We start from the raw sequence: 21,852 nt of genomic DNA, 5'->3' as shown, positions 1-21,852 counted from the left end.
GGGGTGGGGGTGCAGGGGAACATGTGTTGGGGCCTGGTGGAGGGTGCACCACAGTGCTGGGGGGTGGGGGTGCAGGGGAACATGAGTTGGACATGAGTGGGGGCCTGCTGGCAGGTGCCCCACAGTGCTGGGGGGTAGGGGAGCATGAGTTGGACTTGAGTGGGGGCCTGCTGGCAGGTGCCCCACAGTGCTGGGGGGTGGGGGTGCAGTTGGACGTGAGTGGGGCCTGCTGGCAGGTGCCCCACAGTGCTGGGGGGGTGGGGGTGCAGGGGAACATGGGTTGGGGCCTGGGTGAGGGTGCACCACAGTGCTGGGGGGTGGGGGTGCAGGGGAACATGAGTTGGACATGAGTGGGGGCCTGATGGCAGGTGCCCCACAGTGCTGAGGGGTAGGGGTGCAGGGGAACATGAGTTGGGGCCTGGTGGAGGGTGCACCACAGTGCTGGGGGGTGGGGGTGCAGGGGAACATGATTTGGGGCCTGGTGGAGGGTGCACCACAGTGCTGGGGGTGGGGGTGCAGGGGAACATGAGTTGGACATGAGTGGGGGCCTGCTGGCAGGTGCCCCACAGTGCTGGGGGGTGGGGGTGCAGGGGAACATGAGTTGGACATGAGTGAGGGAAATACACGTAGCCAGGACATTCGCGTGTGAAACTTCCCACGCACCCCGAAATACACGTACCCAGGACATTTGCGTGCAGAACTTCCCGCGCACCCTGATATACACGTACCCTGCTGATATCGCGTGTGAAACTTCCCATGCACCCCGAAATACACGTACTCAGGACATTCGCGTGTGGAACTTCCCGCGCACCCCTGATATACACGTACCCTGCTGATATCGCGTGTGAAACTTCCCTCACACCCCAAGATACACATAGCCAGGACATTCGCATGTGGAACTTCGCGCGCACCCCTGATATACACGTACCCTGCTGATGTAGCGTGTGAAATTTCCCACGCACCCCGAAATACATGTAGCAAGGACATGTGCGTGTGAAACTTCCCGCGCACCCCGAAATACACGTACCCAGGACATTCGGGTGTGGAACTTCCCGCGCACCCCTGATATACACGTACCCTGCTGATATCGCGTGTGAAACTTCCCGCGCACCCCAAGATACACGTAGCCAGGACATTCGCGTGTGGAACTTCCAGCACACCCCTGGAATACACGTACCCTGCTGATATCGCGTGTGAAACTTCCCGCGCACCCTGAAATACACGTAGCCAGGACATTCGCGTGTGGAACTTCCAGCGCACCCCTGAAATACACGTACCCAGCTGAAATGACATGAGGTACTTCCCGCGCACCCTAGTGATACACGTAGCCCGCTTGCCATGCTGGTACAGGGTTAGCGCAGCCCTTTGCGCTGGATTGGAGATTTTGATAGCTTTTCCCTGCGCGAGAGGCGTTCTTGGGGGCGTAACTGGCGCTGCTGCAGGGTCGCTGCGCCACTGTGCACCACGGCTGTTTTTGGTAGCTGGAATCCATGAATACACTGTGCGCGGAAATGGATTTTAGCGCACGCGGCTGGTGCAGGGATTCGCACACGCACGCTGTGCGCCAGCCGCATGCGCCATTTGTGCGCTAAATTCTATGAATTACTCCCATTGTGTTTTAACTGACCAAGATATCGGTGTGACCCCACAGATGTGTTCTAATTTATGATAACCGAAAGTGCAAACCACTACCAGGCTGAAAAGGCAGACTTAGAGAGAGGTAATTAGGCTGATCCTTCATTGTTTTCGCTGGCATTGCACACAATGAAGGCTGGATCAAAGTAAAGATAAAGCAATACTCTGCAAAGGATGAGCACTCCGTCATAAAGTGTATTATAGTTGTAGCTAATCTTAAATTTGTTGTTTCATGCAACATTTGGATATATTTTGCATGTCACACATTGGCTGATTAGTCAAAAGAGGCATATGTGGAATACATTCTCAGGCTGTTATGCATATAACACAACTTCACCCAGGAAACTCTTTGTAGCTCCATGTGACAAAGTACCACCTCACTAACAGACTATATTAGGTTAGGTTGTTAAACATCTCTTATGCTGTGCCAGATAGCCACCATGGTGGTCTCGCACCACTAAGGCTTGTCTGAATGTTGGTGTATTGTGCCCCACCAGCGATATTCAGACCACAGTCTGTGGATGAAACAAAATGTGAAGGTGTGAAACTGTGGGGAAAATGAGCTAAAGATGAAAAAAATGGAGGCAGGTTTAAGAAAGAACAATAGTGTTCCTCATAACTTGGGTGCATGTTGATCCAGTCAAAGTAGATCAGCGTTGCAGAAATTCTAAGGATGCATTTTGAGGTACCTGCAGGAGAATGGTGGGGCCAGTCTAAGAACTATGACTAGGTAATACTAAATGAGTCTGTAGATATGTGTTGGACTCAAGATAGCTTCTTGACTTGCACTGGGTTGTATTGCCTGGAACTATGTTCCATTTCTCCCATGAATAATCTGGGCCTTTCGAGCCAGTGGGAAAGAGTAGTCAAGTCAAGAAGAGACCGTGTGTGGTTGGAGAAACACCGTGTAAGTGGAGAAGGATGGAACAGATATCTGTCTTTCTGTTGGCAGTGAAATTCTGTCCCCCTTTGTGTGAACTGTTCTGCTGATGTATGTCTTCAGTTTAGAGCCGGTCAGGCTTTGTGGCCTTCTGCAATGTCTGGGAGTCCTTTTTAGTGTGGGTGTATTGAAACAAAGCACAAAGGAAGAGGAGAGCAAGCATATGAAAAAACATTCTATAGACAAAAAAGTACAGACCATCTAAAATAAAGTTTGATTTCGACATGTGTCTCTTCTGAGAGAAATAGCAGGAAATCGGCCCCCCGGATGATGCATTGACCTATTATGAAGTGTAAGGGAATTGGTGTAGTGGTGCATGAAGCTGGAGTCTTCTGGGATTTATTCAGCATAATCCAGCCAAACAGGGTGTACAGGCTGCTTGCCAGCTTACATTCATTCAGTTTACATTCATAATCCTACTTTGGGTGTTGTGACCCTTTTCATGAACTGCAGTCTGCTTATATGTATTATTTATTTATGTGTTGTTTATGTCCTAGATTGTCATCTTCTGGCTGGGTGGTTAAGCTTGCTTGTTGGTCTCATATAATGCAACATGACATTAGTGAGAAAGAAACCATAATAAAACATGCATGACATGCCATAACATGTGGAGTTGTTTTTTTTTTTTTTTTTAATGGAATGGCTAAACCAGGTTAAAGTCAAAGAAAACATGATAGAAGCGATCGGGTGGGCAAAAGGAAGTTAACTTTTCAGAGGCTATTTCATCTATAGGACACATGAGATGGGTGGAGTTAAGGAGTTAAGTCCTGCAAGAGAGCAATTTCTCCAGATATGAAGCATCCCATCATCTTGAATGGTGCTGTCATCCATTCTTCCAACCCCACGTGTTTTCTTTTAGACACATGCTTTTGGGTAGGGCAGCAAAAGGGGGAAGACCCATTATTATGAAAGTGGCATTCACTGGCTCCTAGAAGAGGGCTTGGAAATACAGCACTCTCCTGTTGGGCGTCTGATATGTATGGGGTACTTAGTGATTACTCTATACTTTCTGAAGCTTTTCAGAAGGCCTATTCCTTAACACAGCCACTGAGAGTCAAGTAGATTACCCGCTGGCATGACCAGAAGCCCGAATTTAGCTAGAAAACTAGTATCAAAGGCACTAATAAAAACCAGAGCAGGGCACTGTCCCGGAGGTGACTTTGACACCTTTCATGTCTTATGAAATGCAGAGCAGTACCCCTTTTCTTGCAGGAAACTGTAACCAGAGGGTTCTGAATAACAAGGACATTGCTCCTGGTATTAATGCTACATAGAATTACAACAATTCAACATGAGGATTTGGATCCTGTTTTGAGAGACCCCTCATTGAGCCACCTGATGATTCATGCACCTGTCTGCCATCTGGGTGTTATTCTGACTGAGTTTTCCACTTATGCTGCAATGGGAAGTGGCAAGAAGCCTACATAACATTGCTGAGCCTGCTTAAAATGCTAAGGTAGCAAATCTAGGGGTTATACACCCCTTGCCAGGCACCGTTTACCTTAGGCCATAGAGTGTGGCTAAGTCTCTTTTCCTACCTTCCCAAGAACAATTTTAAGTAACTGTTTTGGTTTTGTGGTTGCCCTTTTCATGAATCTATTTGCCCATTTGTCCTATCCCTCTTGATGTGCAATTCACAGTTTACCTGACTTCCTCTGGTATATTTTCAACATGCATTGTTGTGTGTTTTTCCCCAGCAGAGCTGTATGATTAGTGTGTTTGGTGATTCTGTGCTTTTAGTAGAGAGGATTATTGGTTTTTGAAGTCTTTTGTTCACATCCCTTTTTTGTCAGTATCTACTATTCTGTGGTTGTTCGAACGCTTCTGCTGCTGATCCACGTCTTTGAAATGTAGAGCCTGCACTCGCCCCATGCTACCAATATAGAAGTAAAGGAGCACACTATTCACCTTTTATGTGTCTAAGTGGTTGAAGCCTCGTTGAGCTGAGTTGTGGTACATGTTCAGGTATAGCACATAGAAGCATTTTCTTCCCCCTTGTATTTCTTCTGGCCAGTATCAAATTGCATCACTCTATCAATATGCAGATCTTCATTTAGGGAATATAAGTAGTTCATTGTTGTGATACATACATACTAATTGCCATAGCAATACAAATGACAGGCTAAATAATAAAGATCAAAGAAGGTCGGTGTGAAAGAACAATGTAGTTACCATAAACTTGGCCAATCAGCAAACACTTCAGGAGAAGCAGAATGGGTTGGCTTGAATGAGAAGGGCAAAAGAATGTACAAGTGTGCATGTGCATACCAATGAGAACGTGTGGACAGTGGCAATGTTATTGATCATTAGACCCGGAGATAGGGCTTTTAGTTCCAACATCTTCACTTGACCACATTTCATGATCCCCTGCATATCACTTCATCAATGTATGTCCCGTGCGTCTTATGTGCCAAACATTGAACACCTTAGAAAATGGCCAAAAGTGGCCCATAACACTATTTCCTAAAGAAACTTAATGTCGTGGACTGTAATTATGATAAGTTCACAATACATGTCCCAAATGTTAATAGACATACTTCAAATATTTGTCCAGTTGTACCTGTATCAAAAAATGAAATCTGAAATGTCTCACAGTGTTTCAGTTAAAGCTTAATAGAATTGGTATATTCATTTCTCTACAAAACAACATTTTGAATATAAAAAAAATCTAAGAAAATAAAAGCGGCACTAACAAAGTGAGAAGACAGCATTAAGGTAGATTAATTACCCACTGTGCAAAATGTTCATTTCAATGCAATCAAAAAGCAAGCAATCTGTGATAAATTCAGAAGAAGAATGCCTTTGCACGGCAGGATTACACGAGGCCGTGGAAGACTGTACTCATGGACAGGCTTTGGAAGACCATGTCTTGAGGGTGGCGGTGTGAGTAGACCAGGTGATAGCCGGGAGTCTGGCGAACTCATAGGAGTGAGTGCTAACGAACAGATATCTAAACAGGGACCTGAGGCCTCAATATTACACCAGAAAAAGGTTGAAGGTCTCTGCAGAATGTCCTGCTCTTTAGATGTTTGTATGTGCAGAAGCTGGAAAAGAATCAGAGAAAAGAGAAACAAAGTTGAAAGAGAAAAAAAGAGTGTTAGGGAAGTGAAAAGAAACCAAAGCAGAAATTCACATGCAATTGTTTGTGGTTCTCGAAGAAATGTAAATGTATATGAACGAGTAAAATACAGAATAAGGTTGTTAATACAGAGAAAACGCCTTATTTCTTAAAAGGCACAAACAATTATTTAGCACCTTTGCAACGTTTCGACTGACCACAGAGCTAACAAATGGTTGCTAAGGCAACTTGGTGAGTGTGTGCTCTACGCAACATTAAATTGAGTGCACATCAGTTGAAGAGAACACACATTTGTGCTGCAATATGCCTCGCTGATCACATGTATGGTGGGCTCGCAAGTAGACTTGTAGAGCCAGTGGGTTGCTTAAAACCTGTAGTGGCCAGTGGCCCCATGCCCATTATAGCAGGCCCGATATCACCACAAGGAACCCATTCACACCAAGTACTGATAGTTTTTTATTTGCCACCCCTGCAGAAGTGGTCGAACATTTAGTAGAGCTTGTTATGATAAGGGACTGAGGTGCAGCATGGAATTTAACACTATTCCATAGAGTGCCTCTGCTTTATAGAAAGTAGTGTGAGCTCAACCACATGTAAAGGGCATTGTAATGTTGCATGTAAGCAACATGTTTGAAGCGGATATCTTGCAACTAGAGCCCAGCACCTTATTTTCAAAACATGAATCACTTCTTTTTGGCCAATAATATGCATTTTTAAAAGTAAAAAACCTTTTGGGTAGATTTGTTTTTTTAAAACAGATGGCAATATTAAACCTGGGAAAACATAGACTTGCTCAAAATGGGTCCATGTCTTAAAATCGCAGCAAAAATGACTGTGAATACAACATTTTGTGGCAAAAATGGTGTGGTTTTTTTGCACCACAATCATGTAATGGATGCGGGGGGCACCCACGCTCCCTTTAAATGGTATAATGGGGTACACCTTTACCGGGTCAAACCACTGCATTTTTACCAGCAACATTTTTGCTGCGATGTTATTACCTAATGCCCTCAAAATAAGTAGCACAACCCTCCTAGACTCAATTGAACCAATAGATTGGTGCAAAAAGAGGCCCTTTGGTGATTCACATCACGTTGCCGATTATATGTTAGGTCACAACATGTACATATCTCAAAAGGGCAGAACGACTGGTAGCATAGACTTTCTATTTGCTGTTTGTTATGAAAGTTCAAAGGCCATATCAGGTAAAGGAGACATTATTTAGCCACCAAGCTGGGCTGGTTAAGTGCCCTAGTGCTTAAAGAAAAAGTGCAATCTTTTATTGATGTACCATGGGGTTTTGCCAACATATAAAATAAAAATAACATTTCATTTTTCATAAAACATTTCCTGTATAATACTTTGAGCAATTATCAAATAAGTTAAGGTATAAAAACAATGACAACCTACACAGGTTTGATGCTAGATGCAAAACATCATAGATTAATGTGGGCCACCGAAGGAGCAAAAGAAAAGCGGCACAGCGTAGGAACTAAAAGCAGACCATTGCTGGTATAGGGTGATGCATGGGAGTCAAGATGTTTCTCCTGTATTGCCATGCTCGCCAGGGGTATGGATTAACAGGAAAATCTGCCGACTGACTATTTCCAAACCTCAACATAATCCACTGCTGCTTGTAAATTCCTACGATAAGGCTGCTATAAAAACGTAATTACCGAACAATATCTAATAATCCGATAGGAAGGGCCTAAGAAGACAACGGGAACTACATTATCGATCTGGATTAATTTGCAAGAGCATAGTAGATTCTTGCCACAGAAGCCCTTCCATTTTCCCACAAGTGATAAAACAGATAAATGTTGCAGTTGAAATTTGAAATATTGTAGGCATAACTTGCTGGGGAATAACTGGTAAACATATGGTTTCCATCCCTGTTGGCTCTTGATTGATAATCAGATGATGGTTTATCAGAAGCTCACAATCCATATCCCAAATTGCTTCTTTGACTACAATCTTTTCACATATTAGTATAGCTCCCAGTAAATACCAGAAATGGTGGAATTGTTGGCTGCACAAGCATGAGTTAACATTGAGAAACCAAAATAATCTATTGGTAGAAGTCAGGTCTATCCCCCTCCTACATTATGGATCAGCTTCTTGTCTTGCCCAAACCAGGATCCAAAGAAGGCTAGGTTATAGTACAATGTGTGCATCTACTCGCCTTGCATCCGCCTCTAAGTGCAATGGTTCAACTGGCATAGAACTAGGGGCTGACAGAAGGGATCCCAGCAATCTATTACTTTCAGGTTGCTGTGTCCTCTGAGTTCCCCTTGCATAACCTGCTGCTGATAAACATTTAGCATCATATCTTTAGTAGCTGTGATTGACGACTTTCCAGCCCTCATGTAAACTCTCCACGTGGCAGCTGAAGCTTGGCCTTGAACACAATTCTGCGGTGAGAATTCTGTGTAAACACAGACTCTTCACTTCAGCTGCATTAACCCTGAAAAGAAAATCAGAATCGAGAGGTTTTTGTTTTACAGAATTTAGTATGTGCATGTCGATTAAAGATCTAAAATTGCTCCTTCAATGCAGGTGTGTCAACATTAAACAGAATACGGGAGCTATGAACTTGATTTTGTATAAGGCCTTGAGCAGTATGGTAGGCGACAGACAAACAAAATGGTTAGTGTTGGAACACAGAAAGTATGCAATGTGGGGAACCGATAAACAATCAGGAAAGTAAATTAATTGTGGCTGTGTTCTGTTGTCACTGTCCAATGCAGTGTTGAATTTCAGAAGGAGTACAACATCCATTGGTCAGAAAAAAACACAGAATGTTAGATGACAAGAGGAAGAACATGACGAAGATTATCTCAGCTTTTCCGTGTGCAAAGGACGTACGAAGCTTGTGGTGTTGCAATGCTAGGAAGTTGTTCAGGAGAAAAAAAGGAGAAATAACAGAATGAAAGGCAGAAAGGGGAAGATTGGCAATAGCGAATAGTGCATGTGATGCATGCTGACAGTAACACCCCAACAATATATACATATGAATAGGATGATAAGACAAGAGGAGAGGCATCAAATACAGGTTCAGACAAGTGGCAGGGGCTTTTAATTTTGGGGGTTTGGTTTTCTCTTTCTCGTGCTTGCGTTTTAATTGGCTATTTGTGTGCAGCAACTTTTGGGTTTATAGCAGTGGCCTGCCTATTGCAGGACTACTCCCAATCTTCAAACTTGGGCTTTCCATTTGGGATATTTCAGGCATTCAGTTTCATTGCTGGAGGTAAAGGGCATCAATCAGCCTACCTATTCGTGCTGGGGAGCTGGCCCTTCATGCCCAGGTGAGATCCCAGAAACCTGACAACAGGTGGAACATTCCTGACGTAGCATTAGTGAAGCATCAGATTGAATATAGAATGGTGGGCAATCACACAGGGCAGGGACAGATGGAGACGTTCATCCCATTTCATTTGTAAAATTTCATCGTTTTCATAAATGGGCACAGAGTTTTTTGTCCACCGTTTGTACCACTAATTGATGCATCTGCAGTGTGGAAACATTGAATAGAAATAAAAGTGTTCTTTATTGGCTTCCCATCAACTACATGGCCTTAATACACAATGTGTAAAGAAGTTGAGATTAGTAAGCAAGGGGGGGGGGGGGGTCGTAGCCGAGCAGCAACGAGGATGGTCTCATGAGTGAAGAGCTCCAGAGCTGAGGAAATTCTATTATCATTGAACATGCTACTGACTGCATTTTCATTATTATTAATGTCATTATTTCGATACAGAATAGAACTACATGCAACGTGTGCTCTTGTTGGACATGGTGTCTTCCCTGACCACAACGGAACGCACTCGACAAGCGTCACAACTGGCAGCTGAATCTCTTCATGGATTCTACCCTCAGAGTCTCTTTTGGCATACATTGTACAACTTTTTCGATGTTTCTCGTAATAACCGAGATATGCGGTTGCTCTCCTGTCGCCTCTTACTTCGGTTGAGGAGTTAGCCTATCTTTGATCGTGCTCTTGGAAATGAGCTAGGCCTGCAGCAGTGACGTTGATTTGGAATGAACCCATCACATTAGTCAGGTGCTCGAAAGCACTCTCAGCTGATTACCCGCCTGAAACAAAGATACGTTCCAGAGCCCTCGCTAAGGTATTTGTTGATACAAATAGAAGTAAACAGTTTATTTTAACTGGCGATACTGCCTGTGGAGGGCTTTTAAACTATAAAACCTATCTTATGTCTTTTCTTTTAAACTTTGATATTTTATCATTACCAATGTCATTATTTCTCCCCCCGGAGAGCTACTACATATGACAAATGTTTTTTTTTTGGCATGTTATCTTACATGACTGCAACGGAATCCAATCAACTTGCTCCACTATTGGCTGTTGAGGAGTTAACTGAATTATTTGCCCACTCTCTTGGTAATGCACCAGGCCTGAGGCAGCGACTTCGATTTGGAATGAAACCGATTTGCTAGTCAGCTGTCCGGGATCACGCACAGCTGATTTCCCACTTCAAATGAAGATGCATTCCAGTACCCTCGCAACGGTACAAACATACCTAAACGGCATATATTAATTAGTGATATTCCCTGATAAGGACTTCTATAATATAAAACTTAACTTTGGTCATATCTGTCAAACATCATTTTGGAACCTAGTATTAAATAATATGATCTTCACTGCAAAGCTACGCCGCTGCTTCATATGACTTGTGCATGTTTTCAGTGAAAGAACTTTGTTAAAAGGGACATTATGGTTACGTTGCGCTACTAAAAACCTATCAAATTCAGTAAAAAAACTTTGTTAAAGGGACGTTATGGTTCAAAGTAAAACCGAAAAACCCCTGAAATTCGGCAACCATAACTCACGCCACCGTGCACTGCTAACACTAACACCCAGGACATCAAAGATGACATAACGACATCACTGATGACATCACATGTGCATTTACTTTTCATAAAAACTCTGTAGGAGGGATTCTTATAATGTTGACCAAAAAGTGTGAAGGATCATTTGAATAAATATCATGAGCTAATTAGTGCATTAAGCAATGCATTGATACAAATAGCATTCTATTATGAAGTTCTATCCAGTATACTAAGCAACTCATGCAGAAACTTAGGCAGTGTGTGCAGTATACATGATGAAGGTGCAATATTCATAATCTTGCCATGTAGAATAATGAAATGATAACTGCTTTCTTATTAGAGTTTTGCGTACTGTGAAACATGTAATAAGTAGCTAATAAAACCTACTTAATACAGAATTACACTTAATACAGACAAAACACAAAGAGACAACAACACATACAAATATGAGTATATACAGAGACAGAGAATTAAGGAAAAAAGCAGAAGTATTAGCAGAAAGAGTAAACAACCTAACTGATTATCTTCATGCACAGAAAGGATTGCTCTCTTTCAAGCCTGTGTCTTCCGCTATATATATGTTTCATATGATATGACTTGACCCTAAGTCTACAAATATAGTACCTTTTCAATTTTTACTTCCTGACTGTTACTAAAGAAAACTATGTGGCTTAGATATGTCAGTAAAGAAAAAAAAGGGAGAGCCAGACATGTGATGTCATAAGTGATGTCATCAATGACATTTGTGATGTCATCTTTGATGTCCTGGGTGTTAGTGTTAGCAGTCCCTTTAACAAAGTTTTTTTACTGAATTTGATAGGTTTTTAGTAGCGCGACTTAACCATAATGTCCCTTTTAACAAAGTTTTTCACTGAATTTCATAGGTTTTTAGTAGCGCAACTTAACCATAACGTCCCTTTTAACAAAGTGTTTTCACTGAATTTCATATGTTTTTAGTAGCTCATCTTAACCATAATATCCCTGACTTTATATACATGTAACATACAACATAGTGAACCACTAGCTAGTGATTTCGATGCCCGCGGACTACCGCCATGTCCACCGACATATCGAATATCTGAGCGTGGTGAATGTAAATTTAAATAGTGTGCCCCATTTCCCCTTTGAGGTTGGCTCTGAAAAGAGCCTTTTTTTTTTTTTTTTTTGCAGATGCTTGACAGACACTTGTTATTTTGTATTTTTTTTTTCTTACTTTACTCCTAAAATCTTCACATAACCTTTTCCAAAGCAACCCTTACATTCCAAAACAGAATGGCATTTCCCATAAAAGATAAGGAAATGCCATCTTCTTTAAAATAAACAGCATTACTGGAATCAATATTCTCATTATTACAGAAGAACATACCAGCTCTAAGCATGGAGGCACACATGCCTCGGTTGATTACACACCTAGCATTGTTTTGCTGAGGACAAAAAACTGAACTATTGTCCCATATTGCCCTAGGTACTAATCAGGAAAAAAAGACTTTGGCATTTGGAAGGATCTTCATTACTGCTTGAACCAAGTGTTCCAAATCTGCCAATAAAGTAGGGGAACTGACAGAGGCCAAACGGAAAACACCATAGTGCAAAACTACCACATGGGGACTGTTGATCCTGCCCATATCTTCACAAACTTGTACAATTCCCTCTACATTGCAATCAGGCACAGTGCTCCACACGACCTCCACTCCTTTAACATCAAAATTCTTTGCAACATGTCTCCATTGAGCATACTTTTGTAAACCATGCACAAACATATCTCCGAGCACCAACAACCTGACTTTCTCCACTTCTGCCATCTTCACTACATGCAGTCTCTTTGAACACAAATCCACAACCTCAACATCTGATTGGCTGATCCCAACAGTCTTCTTTCCATGCTGGATTTGCTGGAAAACCCCGGATGTAGCACGCCCTGTCCGCAGACCGCATAACTCTTAGACAGCCCTTTACCATTTCCACTTCATTCTCTGTGCCATTCCCTCATTGGATACAGCTAAGCAGGCACACAATATGGAGAACGTCCTCAGAACACCCCCATTTTCTTTATGTATGAACATTTCAGGACACCGCGAGTGTTCTTAGAACACTTTCAACTTGACACCAAATCCATTCTGTTTATTTACGAAAATTTCAGAACAGCCGTGTTGTCCGGAGAAAAATCGAACACAACAAAAGTGTCGAGCACATAAAGAAAACAGAACATTGAACCTATCTCATACTCCCCCACCATCCCCAAACACTCTAACACACCAACACACTCCACTAAATACAATTTTTAATCCAAGTTTCACCGCACTGTCCGCGGTCGTCCGCGAATGCAAAATGGCAGGCACCACAGAAAATCTGACACGCTTCACGCACCACGCCGTCCAATCAGCGAACACGTCGGATGTCCGCGGACATCGCGCAAGCCGCTCGGCCAACCAGGGCACTGTCCGCGGAGCGAACTGGGAAGTCCGTCCAGGAAGCGAACCAAGATATCACTAATTTTTTTGCCTTACACTTTGGTCATTTTAAAAAAAACTACAGGACGGATTTACACCAAATTTGCAAAAGCACGCTTTCGGGACCAAGCCCCCACTCCTGCCGCAAATTTGGTGTAAATCCATCCAGTGGTTTGGGCTGTAGGCATGCACAAAGTTTTTTCCCATTATGTCTATGGGAAAAAACAAACAATTTGGGACCCCCCTATAACCTTGCCCCCCCTGGACCAAACCTCTCCAAACTTTGCAAAATTCAGAGTGGGCCATATACTTTTTCTGCAAAGTTTGGTGACGATTCGTCCAGAGGGAGCGAAGTTATAAGCCACCCAAAAAATGCCCTTACTATGGAAACACCAACTTAACCATAACTACATGGACGCTACCGCGTCCATGTAATATATCACAGCCACGATAGTGGCTGTGTAGTTATGGTTAAATTGCTAATCCCATAGGAAGAGAACTTTTTGGGCAGCTTATAACTTCGCTCTCCCTGGACGAATCCTCACCAAACTTTGCAAAAAAAGTATATGCCCACAGTTTGGTGAGGTTTGGTCTAGGGGGGCCAAAGTTATAGGGGGAGTCCCAAAATGTATTTTTTCCCCATAGACTGAATGGGGGAAAAAATTTGCTCACGCCTACAGCGCAAACCGCTGGATGGATTTTCACCAAATTTGCGGCAGGAGCAGCGGGTTGGTCCCAAAAGCTTGCTTTTGTAAATTTGGTGAAAATCCGTCCAGTAGTTATTTTTTAAAATGACCAGAAAGTAGGTCACAAAAAATTGTTGATATCTATGTCCGCTCTGCAGATGCACTTCCCTGTTTGCTCAGCGGACAAGAAACCGATTGGTTAATCAGCTCGCGTCATGTCTGCGGACATGTGACATGCTCTCTGATTGGCTGGGGTGAAGCGTGAAGTGCGTCAGATTTTTGGAGATGCCCGCCATCTTGGATTCGCATCCGGTGTCCACGGACATTGCGGTAAAAACATTAAAAAACACAACATTTCACTTTTCAAACTTATCAAATAAGCTCTGGGGACGTGAGGGGTGATGAGGATGGGATGGGATGGGATAGGGCTGCTAGAAGCAAAACACTGGTGTTTTTTTGGTCGCGAAAGTCCCAACAGTTTGGATGTTCGTGAACAGTCCTGTGCAGGAACGGAAGAAGTGGTTGATTTGGAGGTGGTCCACAATATGTGCCTAAAGTACAGGCCAAAGAGATTGCATTTCGGCATTCAACAGATGAAATATAGATATTACTAGCGGTATTAGTGCATACCGAGAATGTAGGCCGTGACCAATCAAGGACTCAGGAAACCTTGGGATGCTTCGCTACAATATGGCCTTTACAAAAAGAAGCAAAAAATGGGTGGTCAAGCCAGTATATGATGAAATGGAATTTGATTTAGTGAAAGATCTTATTATTAATGTTTTGGAGATGTAAAATCATGGAATTGAGTGTGATTTTGTTCCGAGTACACATACATTGTCAGAAAACATTACCAACGTGCCCTGTCCACCTAAAACAGAGCTTGTGCAACAGTTCAAATCCAGGTACAAATGATTACCATCTGTTTTTTATTTTTTTATCAACAATGTTTTTAAGAAGTGTCCAAATAAAGCATCCAATGTATCTGTTAAAATGTATCCACTTTGTTAATTTTTTTTTCAACTACTGCAGTTTTTACAATTGCCTTACAATCCCACAAAAGGGATGAGACTTAGGCTACATAAGTGAAGGAGTCTGTGACCTTAGCATAGGTGGGGCTATTGCTAGAAACACTTTGAATACTTTTGTGTACCCTCTACTCCAATTTTGGAGTAGGGCGCATTCTGTCATTGCAAAGTTTCCCCTACCCCTCAGCAGCACCACGATCATTGAGCAAGGACAGCCCCCACATTTTTCCTCCTGTGCCCGTGCATCACAATTTCAGTTCTCATGGATGCGGTGAGCCAAGATGTTGCAAACTAAGAATGTATGTTCATTCTGAGTGAAGGTCACCAGCATTGAATTTTTGATTGCGAGCTAAGGAAGTTCACGCATCGGACACACAGTATAAGGTTCAATTGTTCTTTGACCTTGAGAGAAAGGGACCATTCCCTAAGGAATTGAATCAAAGGAGGGGTGTAATAATGTAAGATATGATAAGGTTATGTATTCCAAAACTGGACTAAGGAACATGTAAAATCAGTTTATGAAAAATTGTTGGTGCGAACGTAGTCTGCGTTACGGTCTGAGTTACGGCAAGAGAATGGAAATGCCGAATATAATGTAAGTTTGACTTTCAACGATTTTATACCCAAACGAGCATCAACTTATCATGAGCTGACCATTATTGCTGGGTTACATTCTACTTGTTTGTTCTGTGTGGCATATTGCAATGACACGCAAGTATAACCTTTGTGTGTAATGTTCTTTCTATTGCCCACATGGGCAGTCCAGCATTGAGGTGCATGTAGACCACTACTCGGTTCTCCCAGGTTCAACACTAAAATGTCATTAAAATGCCACCTATGTGCACCTCGAATTGTAACGTCAGCTTCCGTATCCCGTTTAGAGTTGAACATACTACATAGCACTATCCTCGGAAGCAAATTGTGTAGTACTTTCCAGGTTGTTTTCTCTCTTTTGACATTGTTTCATGTCTGTGCTAATCGTTAGTTTAAACTCTATGCTGAATTAATAAGTCAATAGATAAATTGTAATAAAGATCCGCTACTGAGACACATTTCTATTATGTTTTCGAAACAGGTACATCCTGCCATTCTGCGATTATCATAGATTCCAGATGCCAACTGACGTTTTCTTCAACCGGCAGCTGCAGATACTTGTGAACAACTCGATATTTTTGACTCTTTTTTGGGACGATCGCCAAGGTGGTGTAGCCCCAAGTTGATGCACAAGCCCTGCAATTCACTGTGTGACCCAAGCACTTCTTTTACCCAAAATGAACACCTTGTGTACCCAAAAGGAACAATGCGTAACTCACGATGAACATTTTCGGATCGCGAGCGAAGAAACACATTTCCAATTTGATTGAATATGGCAATAGCTGGTTGTTCTCGGAGCGTTTATTGCGAAATAAAAGTACTTTATAAATTGTACAGTCTTGCTGTTTCCTTTTAATGTACGGTTTCATATTCCGAATTGTGACGTGCTGTGTTGTGAGACGAGGTGTGTTGATTTCCGGGTTCTGCGTCACGTCACGTAGGTGATGACTGGGTGCGTTTGGCTACGCTGTCCAGTAACATCATCGAGAAAGGCGGAGAATTACACTAGGTTTGGTGATGTCGGGCTGAGGGGCGGGGCATATGATTTAGTGCCGCCAGGGCAGTTGACCTCAGGGCGATGCAGCAACGGATAAGATTAGCACAAGATGGCTGCGCCCTGCTGCTAGATTTTGCATGTGTACAAAAGAGGAAAACTAAGGTAAGGTGCATAAAACGGATGTCCGAACACTCGGGACAATAATATTTTCTGAGCATTGCACTTGTCAAACTTATCAAATAATCTCTGAGGAGGTGATGTCATCAGTGACATTTGTGATGTCATCTTTGATGTCCTGGGTGTTAGTCTTAGCAGTGCACGGTGGTGGCGTGAGTCATGGTTGCTTAGCTTACTATAACTGTTGAATTTCAGGGGTTTTTCGGTCTTACTCAGACTATAACGTCCATTTAACAAAGATTTTCACTGAATTTCATAGGTTTTTAGTAGCGCAACTTAACTATAACGTCCCTTTAACAATGCTTTTTGTTGGTTTATTTCATAGGTTTTTAGTAGGGCAGTGGAACTAGAAAGTTCCTTCAGTATACATTTTGCAATGAAGGTGGTAGGTTTTAAGTAGCACAAATTAACCATAATGTCCCTTTAATGATGTTTTTTGTTGGTTAATTTCATAAGTTTTTAGCAGGGCAGTGTAGGACAGTGTATCCAGAAAGTTCCTGTAGCATAGTTTTTTCAGTGAAGGGGATTTGTTTTCAGTAGCACAACCTAACCATAAAGTGCCATTAGCATTGTTTTTTGTTAGTGAATTTGATAGGTTTTTAGTAGGGCACTGTAATCAGAATGTTGCTTTAGCATAGTGTTTTCTGTGAAGGTGAAAGGTTTGTGGTAGAGCAACTGAACCATAACATCCCACTAACAACATTTGTGCATGGAATCCTTGGCTGCCCTCATGACAAACTTGTTGAAAGGGCAAGTTCCCCTGTGTATGTATCCATTTGTGTTACCGCTTCCCTTTGCTAATAGTGTCTGTGTATCTTAGAAATTGAAGGTGTACATGTTAAATGTTAGGGTGTGTGTGAGTGGTTTTCCTTTTTCTGTTAACAATGCACGTGGAATCTGTGGCACACAGTACTGTATCAGATTGCTGCAGGGGTGTAATATGTTGGTTTTCTAAGGAAACCACACCTGGCTGTTGTATGTGTTACGCTCACCTGACTCCCACGGAGGCGCTGGCCTGGTTCTCGCTGCTGTGACCTCTTCTAAGGTGATGCGCAGGGTTCGGAAGACGGACTGGACCGGGCCCCCAAAATCTGGCTTGTCTGGCTCGCAGAAGTATCCTTCTGTAGGCGAAAATAGGGGATTAACTGTCTGCGGGGTAATGCAATCGGCCTCCCACTTTCCCCTCTCACCCTCCTTGAAACCCTTCTGTGATTTCTCGTAGCGTCTCACCTTAGGGTCTGGAAGGACGAGCTCTCCATCCTGCTTCTGATGCAGGGGCGCGTTGGTATCCAGTTACTTCACTGGATTTCCGGATTGGTGAGAACCAAACTTGCTTGGCTTCCTGGTGAGTTTTTTGATAAGAGGTTCTCATTGTGTCCATGCATTAATGTACTAATGCTAGTGTCTTTTTCCCCATAGGGGCCGGGGTACGGAATGCCGGGGAACAGGCACCAACCCGAGATGAGAGGTGAAATCCTTGTAGAAATCAGGTAAGTCTTTAATGAGCGTGTTTTGGTAATGTCTTTTCATTCGGTCATTAACGCTGATGTCTCTTTTTCCCCTTAGGGGCCGGGGTCCGGAAATGCCAGGATGCGGCGCGGACCCGAAATGAAGAGGGAATGAATCAAGAGGTAAGTTTTAACATGGAGATTTAGCTTTCCTTATTCCCTTCTCTCTCTCACCTTTTGTTCTGGTGTTTTTCTCCCTAGGCGCTGGGGCGTGACTGCGAATCCGGATGATCGCTGCTGAACATGGAGGCGCCCTGTAAAGGTGAGTGGAATGCGGCGCTGCAGTGATCGACGCGATGAGCTTTTAAATGAAAGTCTTCCTTTTCAGGATTGTCGGCGAGATGTCTCCGGGATGCGGATTAGCAGGTAAGGACTTTTCCTTCTTCTGTTCTCTTCTTCTCTTCCTTTGCAGGTGATTCAGGATGCTGGCAGGCGTGGCAGAAGTCAGGATGCAGGAGCAGACACGGTGAGCGTCCAGCTGCTAGATGCAGAACAACGCGAAGCATGTGTGGCTGTTCGGGTGGGGTTTAAATAGCCTTGGAAGAAGTTCCAGGTATGTATCCTTCCTCCAATCAGGTATGTATCCTTCCCCGACCACGCCCAGATGGTAAATTAGTCCCACAGGTAAAGTAGTTCCTTTCAGGCCTCAAGGAGGCCGGGATCCTGCAGCATGGTCTGCATCAGGTAAGTGCACCCAAGCATTCCCATAATGAGCCTGGCGCCTATGGTGCCAGGACTGATGTCTTTTATGAGTCTGGCACCATAGGCGCCAGGACACTGTCCAAAGGGCCCCTATATGGGGTTGTTGGGTCCTTCCTTGGGGACTGGATGTCCGCTTTCAGGGGCGCCGGGCTTGAACCGGCTCCCCGGGAGCGGGCATCATGACAGCATGTGCAACCACAATGCAAGTTTCTGTAGGACTCCAGTACTGGCCGCATCTTCCAATGCACGTTTAAGTAGTTGTGGGAGCACATGTCTGTCTGTTGCACAGCTATTCGCATGTGTAGGGCATCCTCTGTGTGCTGGTAACACCACCCCCGTCGCCAGGCCTACAGATTCATACAGTAGGCTACCGCATTTCAAGCAGTCATGGTGACTGCGTGGGTTTCTGTGCAAACCTACCAACGTATGGCTGCAGCACGCCTGGTTCTATGAGGCCCACTGGAAAACAAGGTATAAAAACCTCCAATGTACAGTGTGCTTGTTAAATGTCACTCGCATGAATTTGATTGATGTGCTGCTTGCCTTTCCATAACCCATGAAACAGACACACCGTCTCTGCAGTGAGCACTGTGTCAGAAAGTGTCTAGGCTTCGCCGGCGGGTCATAGAGTTGGAGTAAACATTTAATTGCAGGTGTAACAGTCTGCAGTGAGTCTGCAAAATGGCAAAGCTGGTGCGCCTTGGTGACTCATATACAAGTGCATGTAAAGAGAAGTAAACAAACAGCACATTCTTTGCAGCGCAAAGAAAATGAGTGGTGGTTAGAAAAGTAGTGTAGCCGCATTGGTCTCGCTAAATACTTCTGTTCCTGCTCCACATAATGAAGCTGTGTTTCACCTTGGTGTAAGTATTCTTTTATTTCAGAATGTATTCATATCCGTGAATACTGGTCCTACGGCTAATGGCGTACCATGAAGTGTCTGAACTGCATGTGACAAGAACTGAAATCAAAGCACAAGGCACCAGTGGGCAGGCTACTGCTCTTCCAACAGTGCAGTACGATAATTTCATGTGCAGTATACTGCACAGATGCTCCGGCCACCAACAGGAACAGTTGTGTATGGCAGTGGATCCTTAAAACATCCTTGCACACCATAGACTGTGCCGCAGACCCTTACCTGGCAAAGGGCATTGTATTGTGCATGTACTGCGACACATGATTCTACAAAAGGAAAGTACTTGGAAGTGCTTGGGAAGGGTCGGTCTGTGAGCATGGCAATGACTGATGGCTATTTAAGTGAGGGCCACCCAATATATCCCTCACTTTGTGCACTTCCCCTATGTTATCCCTGTAGGTGGTGACCGTTCCGTACCAGGCCTTGCCTTGCCGCAGACATGCATACTTTAAACTGCATGCCTGCATTATGGTGCCATGGCTACAGTGCAGGTCTAGGCTCTTCAGTGCCTGGCACACAGCCTTTCGCCATGCACCCACCATTGTAGGTCTTGCCCACACCCAGCAGAACATAACAGAGTCATGCAGGTTAACAAGTGGTCAGGTACATACCATCCAACCCTACCACTTCTAAGCAACCAGTACTACACCACTGCACCCAGTGGATACACTACATGACAGGTCACTCCATGAGGTTCAGGCATGCAGTAAACACTGAACGATGTGCTACCAATCCCCACACCCATGGAAACAACATTCTATACATTGCTGTGCCATCAGTGACCATGGAAACAGGTCTCCTCACCAGCTACGGTGCTGTAATGCAGACTGACTGCTGTCCCCACACAAGGTAGTTGCCTCTGGAGGCAGCTGTGAAATGGCGCAATACACACGGATACTGCAGACACAAGAATGTCTACTTCCACCTACTGACATATATGACATGAACCAGTTCTCATTCCCCCACCCTCTCCTTCCATTCTTCCCACCACCACATGGCGTAAAGTATGTTTGTCAGTCCCTTTCGGAAACGCAGTGTCCTCTGATACACCATGGTGGCATTTCCAAAAAATGTTGATGCACAGCATGCTTCCCTCCAGCCAACCAACAGCGGCATCCAATGTTCGCCAACATCACGGTGTACTGGAAGCCAATGAGACCCAGTTATCACTAATCTTTTGAGATGTAAATTTCAGTTCTTTGCAGCAAAAGGACTGGCCGGATTTCCACCAAACATACAAAAGCATGCTTTCAAACCCAAGCCCACGCTCCTGCTGCAAATTTGGTGAAAGTCCATCCAGCCATTCGGCCTGTAGCCATGCGCAAAGTATTTCCCCATTCAGTCTTTGGAAAGTAGAAAATTTTTGGGACCCCCCTATAACTTTGCCCCCCCTGCACGAAACCTCATCCAACTTGGCGGAACAATTCAGAGTGGGCCATATACTTTTTTTTTGCAGAGTTTGGTGAGGATTCCTCCAAGGGGAGCGAAGTTATAAGCCGCCAAAAAAAGTGCTCTTCCTATGAGTTTAGCAACTTAACCATAACTTCACGGCTGCTACTGCAGGCTGTGTAACATATTTTTAAATTAAACACCCCATATACAAAAAAAATACTAAATAGAATAACACTACACTCCTGTGGAATGAACACAGAATATGAAATAGATAGAGAGATACATCACTCTGGTTAATGAAACAGGGGTGAAAGGCAATCAAATACCACAATGCTTATAAAAAAGGATATGTTCTTGTGTTAAAAAGAAATTACAAGTGACCTAACGTGTCTATGCAGCCCCAAGATGGACCAGAGGGGCAGTTGGCAATCGATAATACCTTCTGTTCTTGGTGGTTCGACAGATTCTAAACCATGTCCATATGGTTCGAACGAGGCTTGAATGCAGCAGTCAAGCTGTTCCAGATGATGAGCCAGAATTGAGTCAGGATTGAGCTAAAGTTCATGCTGTTTGAAGCCGAGTTAGAAAAATTTGGATCATGAGGGCTACCAGGGTCGGTTCAGCGGCCGACAGATGGTTTCGACAGTGAAGATGCTGGTGACCAAGTGCACAGTTTGAAATGGGTAATGGTAACAATGAGCTTCTTGTTTGAGTCAATGCAACCAAGTGCTCAGATGGGGCTGTGCAACGGCTAACTGGTTTGAACGTGCAACACAGTGGTTCACAGATCGGGAGAGTGCCAAAAGCAGCACCACCCGGTCCTGTTTATTTGAATGTGCCAAAAAGGCTCAAAACAGAACTCAAAATGGTTCAGTGTCAATAAACAGGGATACTGGCTGA

The 21,852-nt window shown here is 43.8% G+C and overlaps 1 protein-coding gene across 12 annotated transcripts in view; it reads right to left on the bottom strand.

The window, feature by feature from the left end:
- Window positions 1–21,852, bottom strand: part of GULP1 (GULP PTB domain containing engulfment adaptor 1) — a 2,063,281-nt gene that overhangs the window by 140,700 nt on the left and 1,900,729 nt on the right. For 9 of the 12 annotated variants that reach the window (XM_069615617.1, XM_069615618.1, XM_069615616.1 and 6 more), the window contains one exon: window positions 5,395–5,619. The exons of the other annotated variants lie outside the window; for them this stretch is intronic. In XM_069615617.1, coding sequence (XP_069471718.1) covers window positions 5,395–5,619 — 225 coding nt within the window. The remainder of the gene's footprint in view (window positions 1–5,394; window positions 5,620–21,852) is intronic. 12 annotated transcript variants of the gene reach the window in all.

The sequence above is a fragment of the Ambystoma mexicanum genome, chromosome 9 (assembly GCF_040938575.1).
Source record: "Ambystoma mexicanum isolate Mex_15411 chromosome 9, UKY_AmexF1_1, whole genome shotgun sequence".
Classification (NCBI taxonomy): domain Eukaryota; kingdom Metazoa; phylum Chordata; class Amphibia; order Caudata; family Ambystomatidae; genus Ambystoma; species Ambystoma mexicanum.
This window is presented reverse-complemented; position numbering and strand designations above follow the sequence as displayed.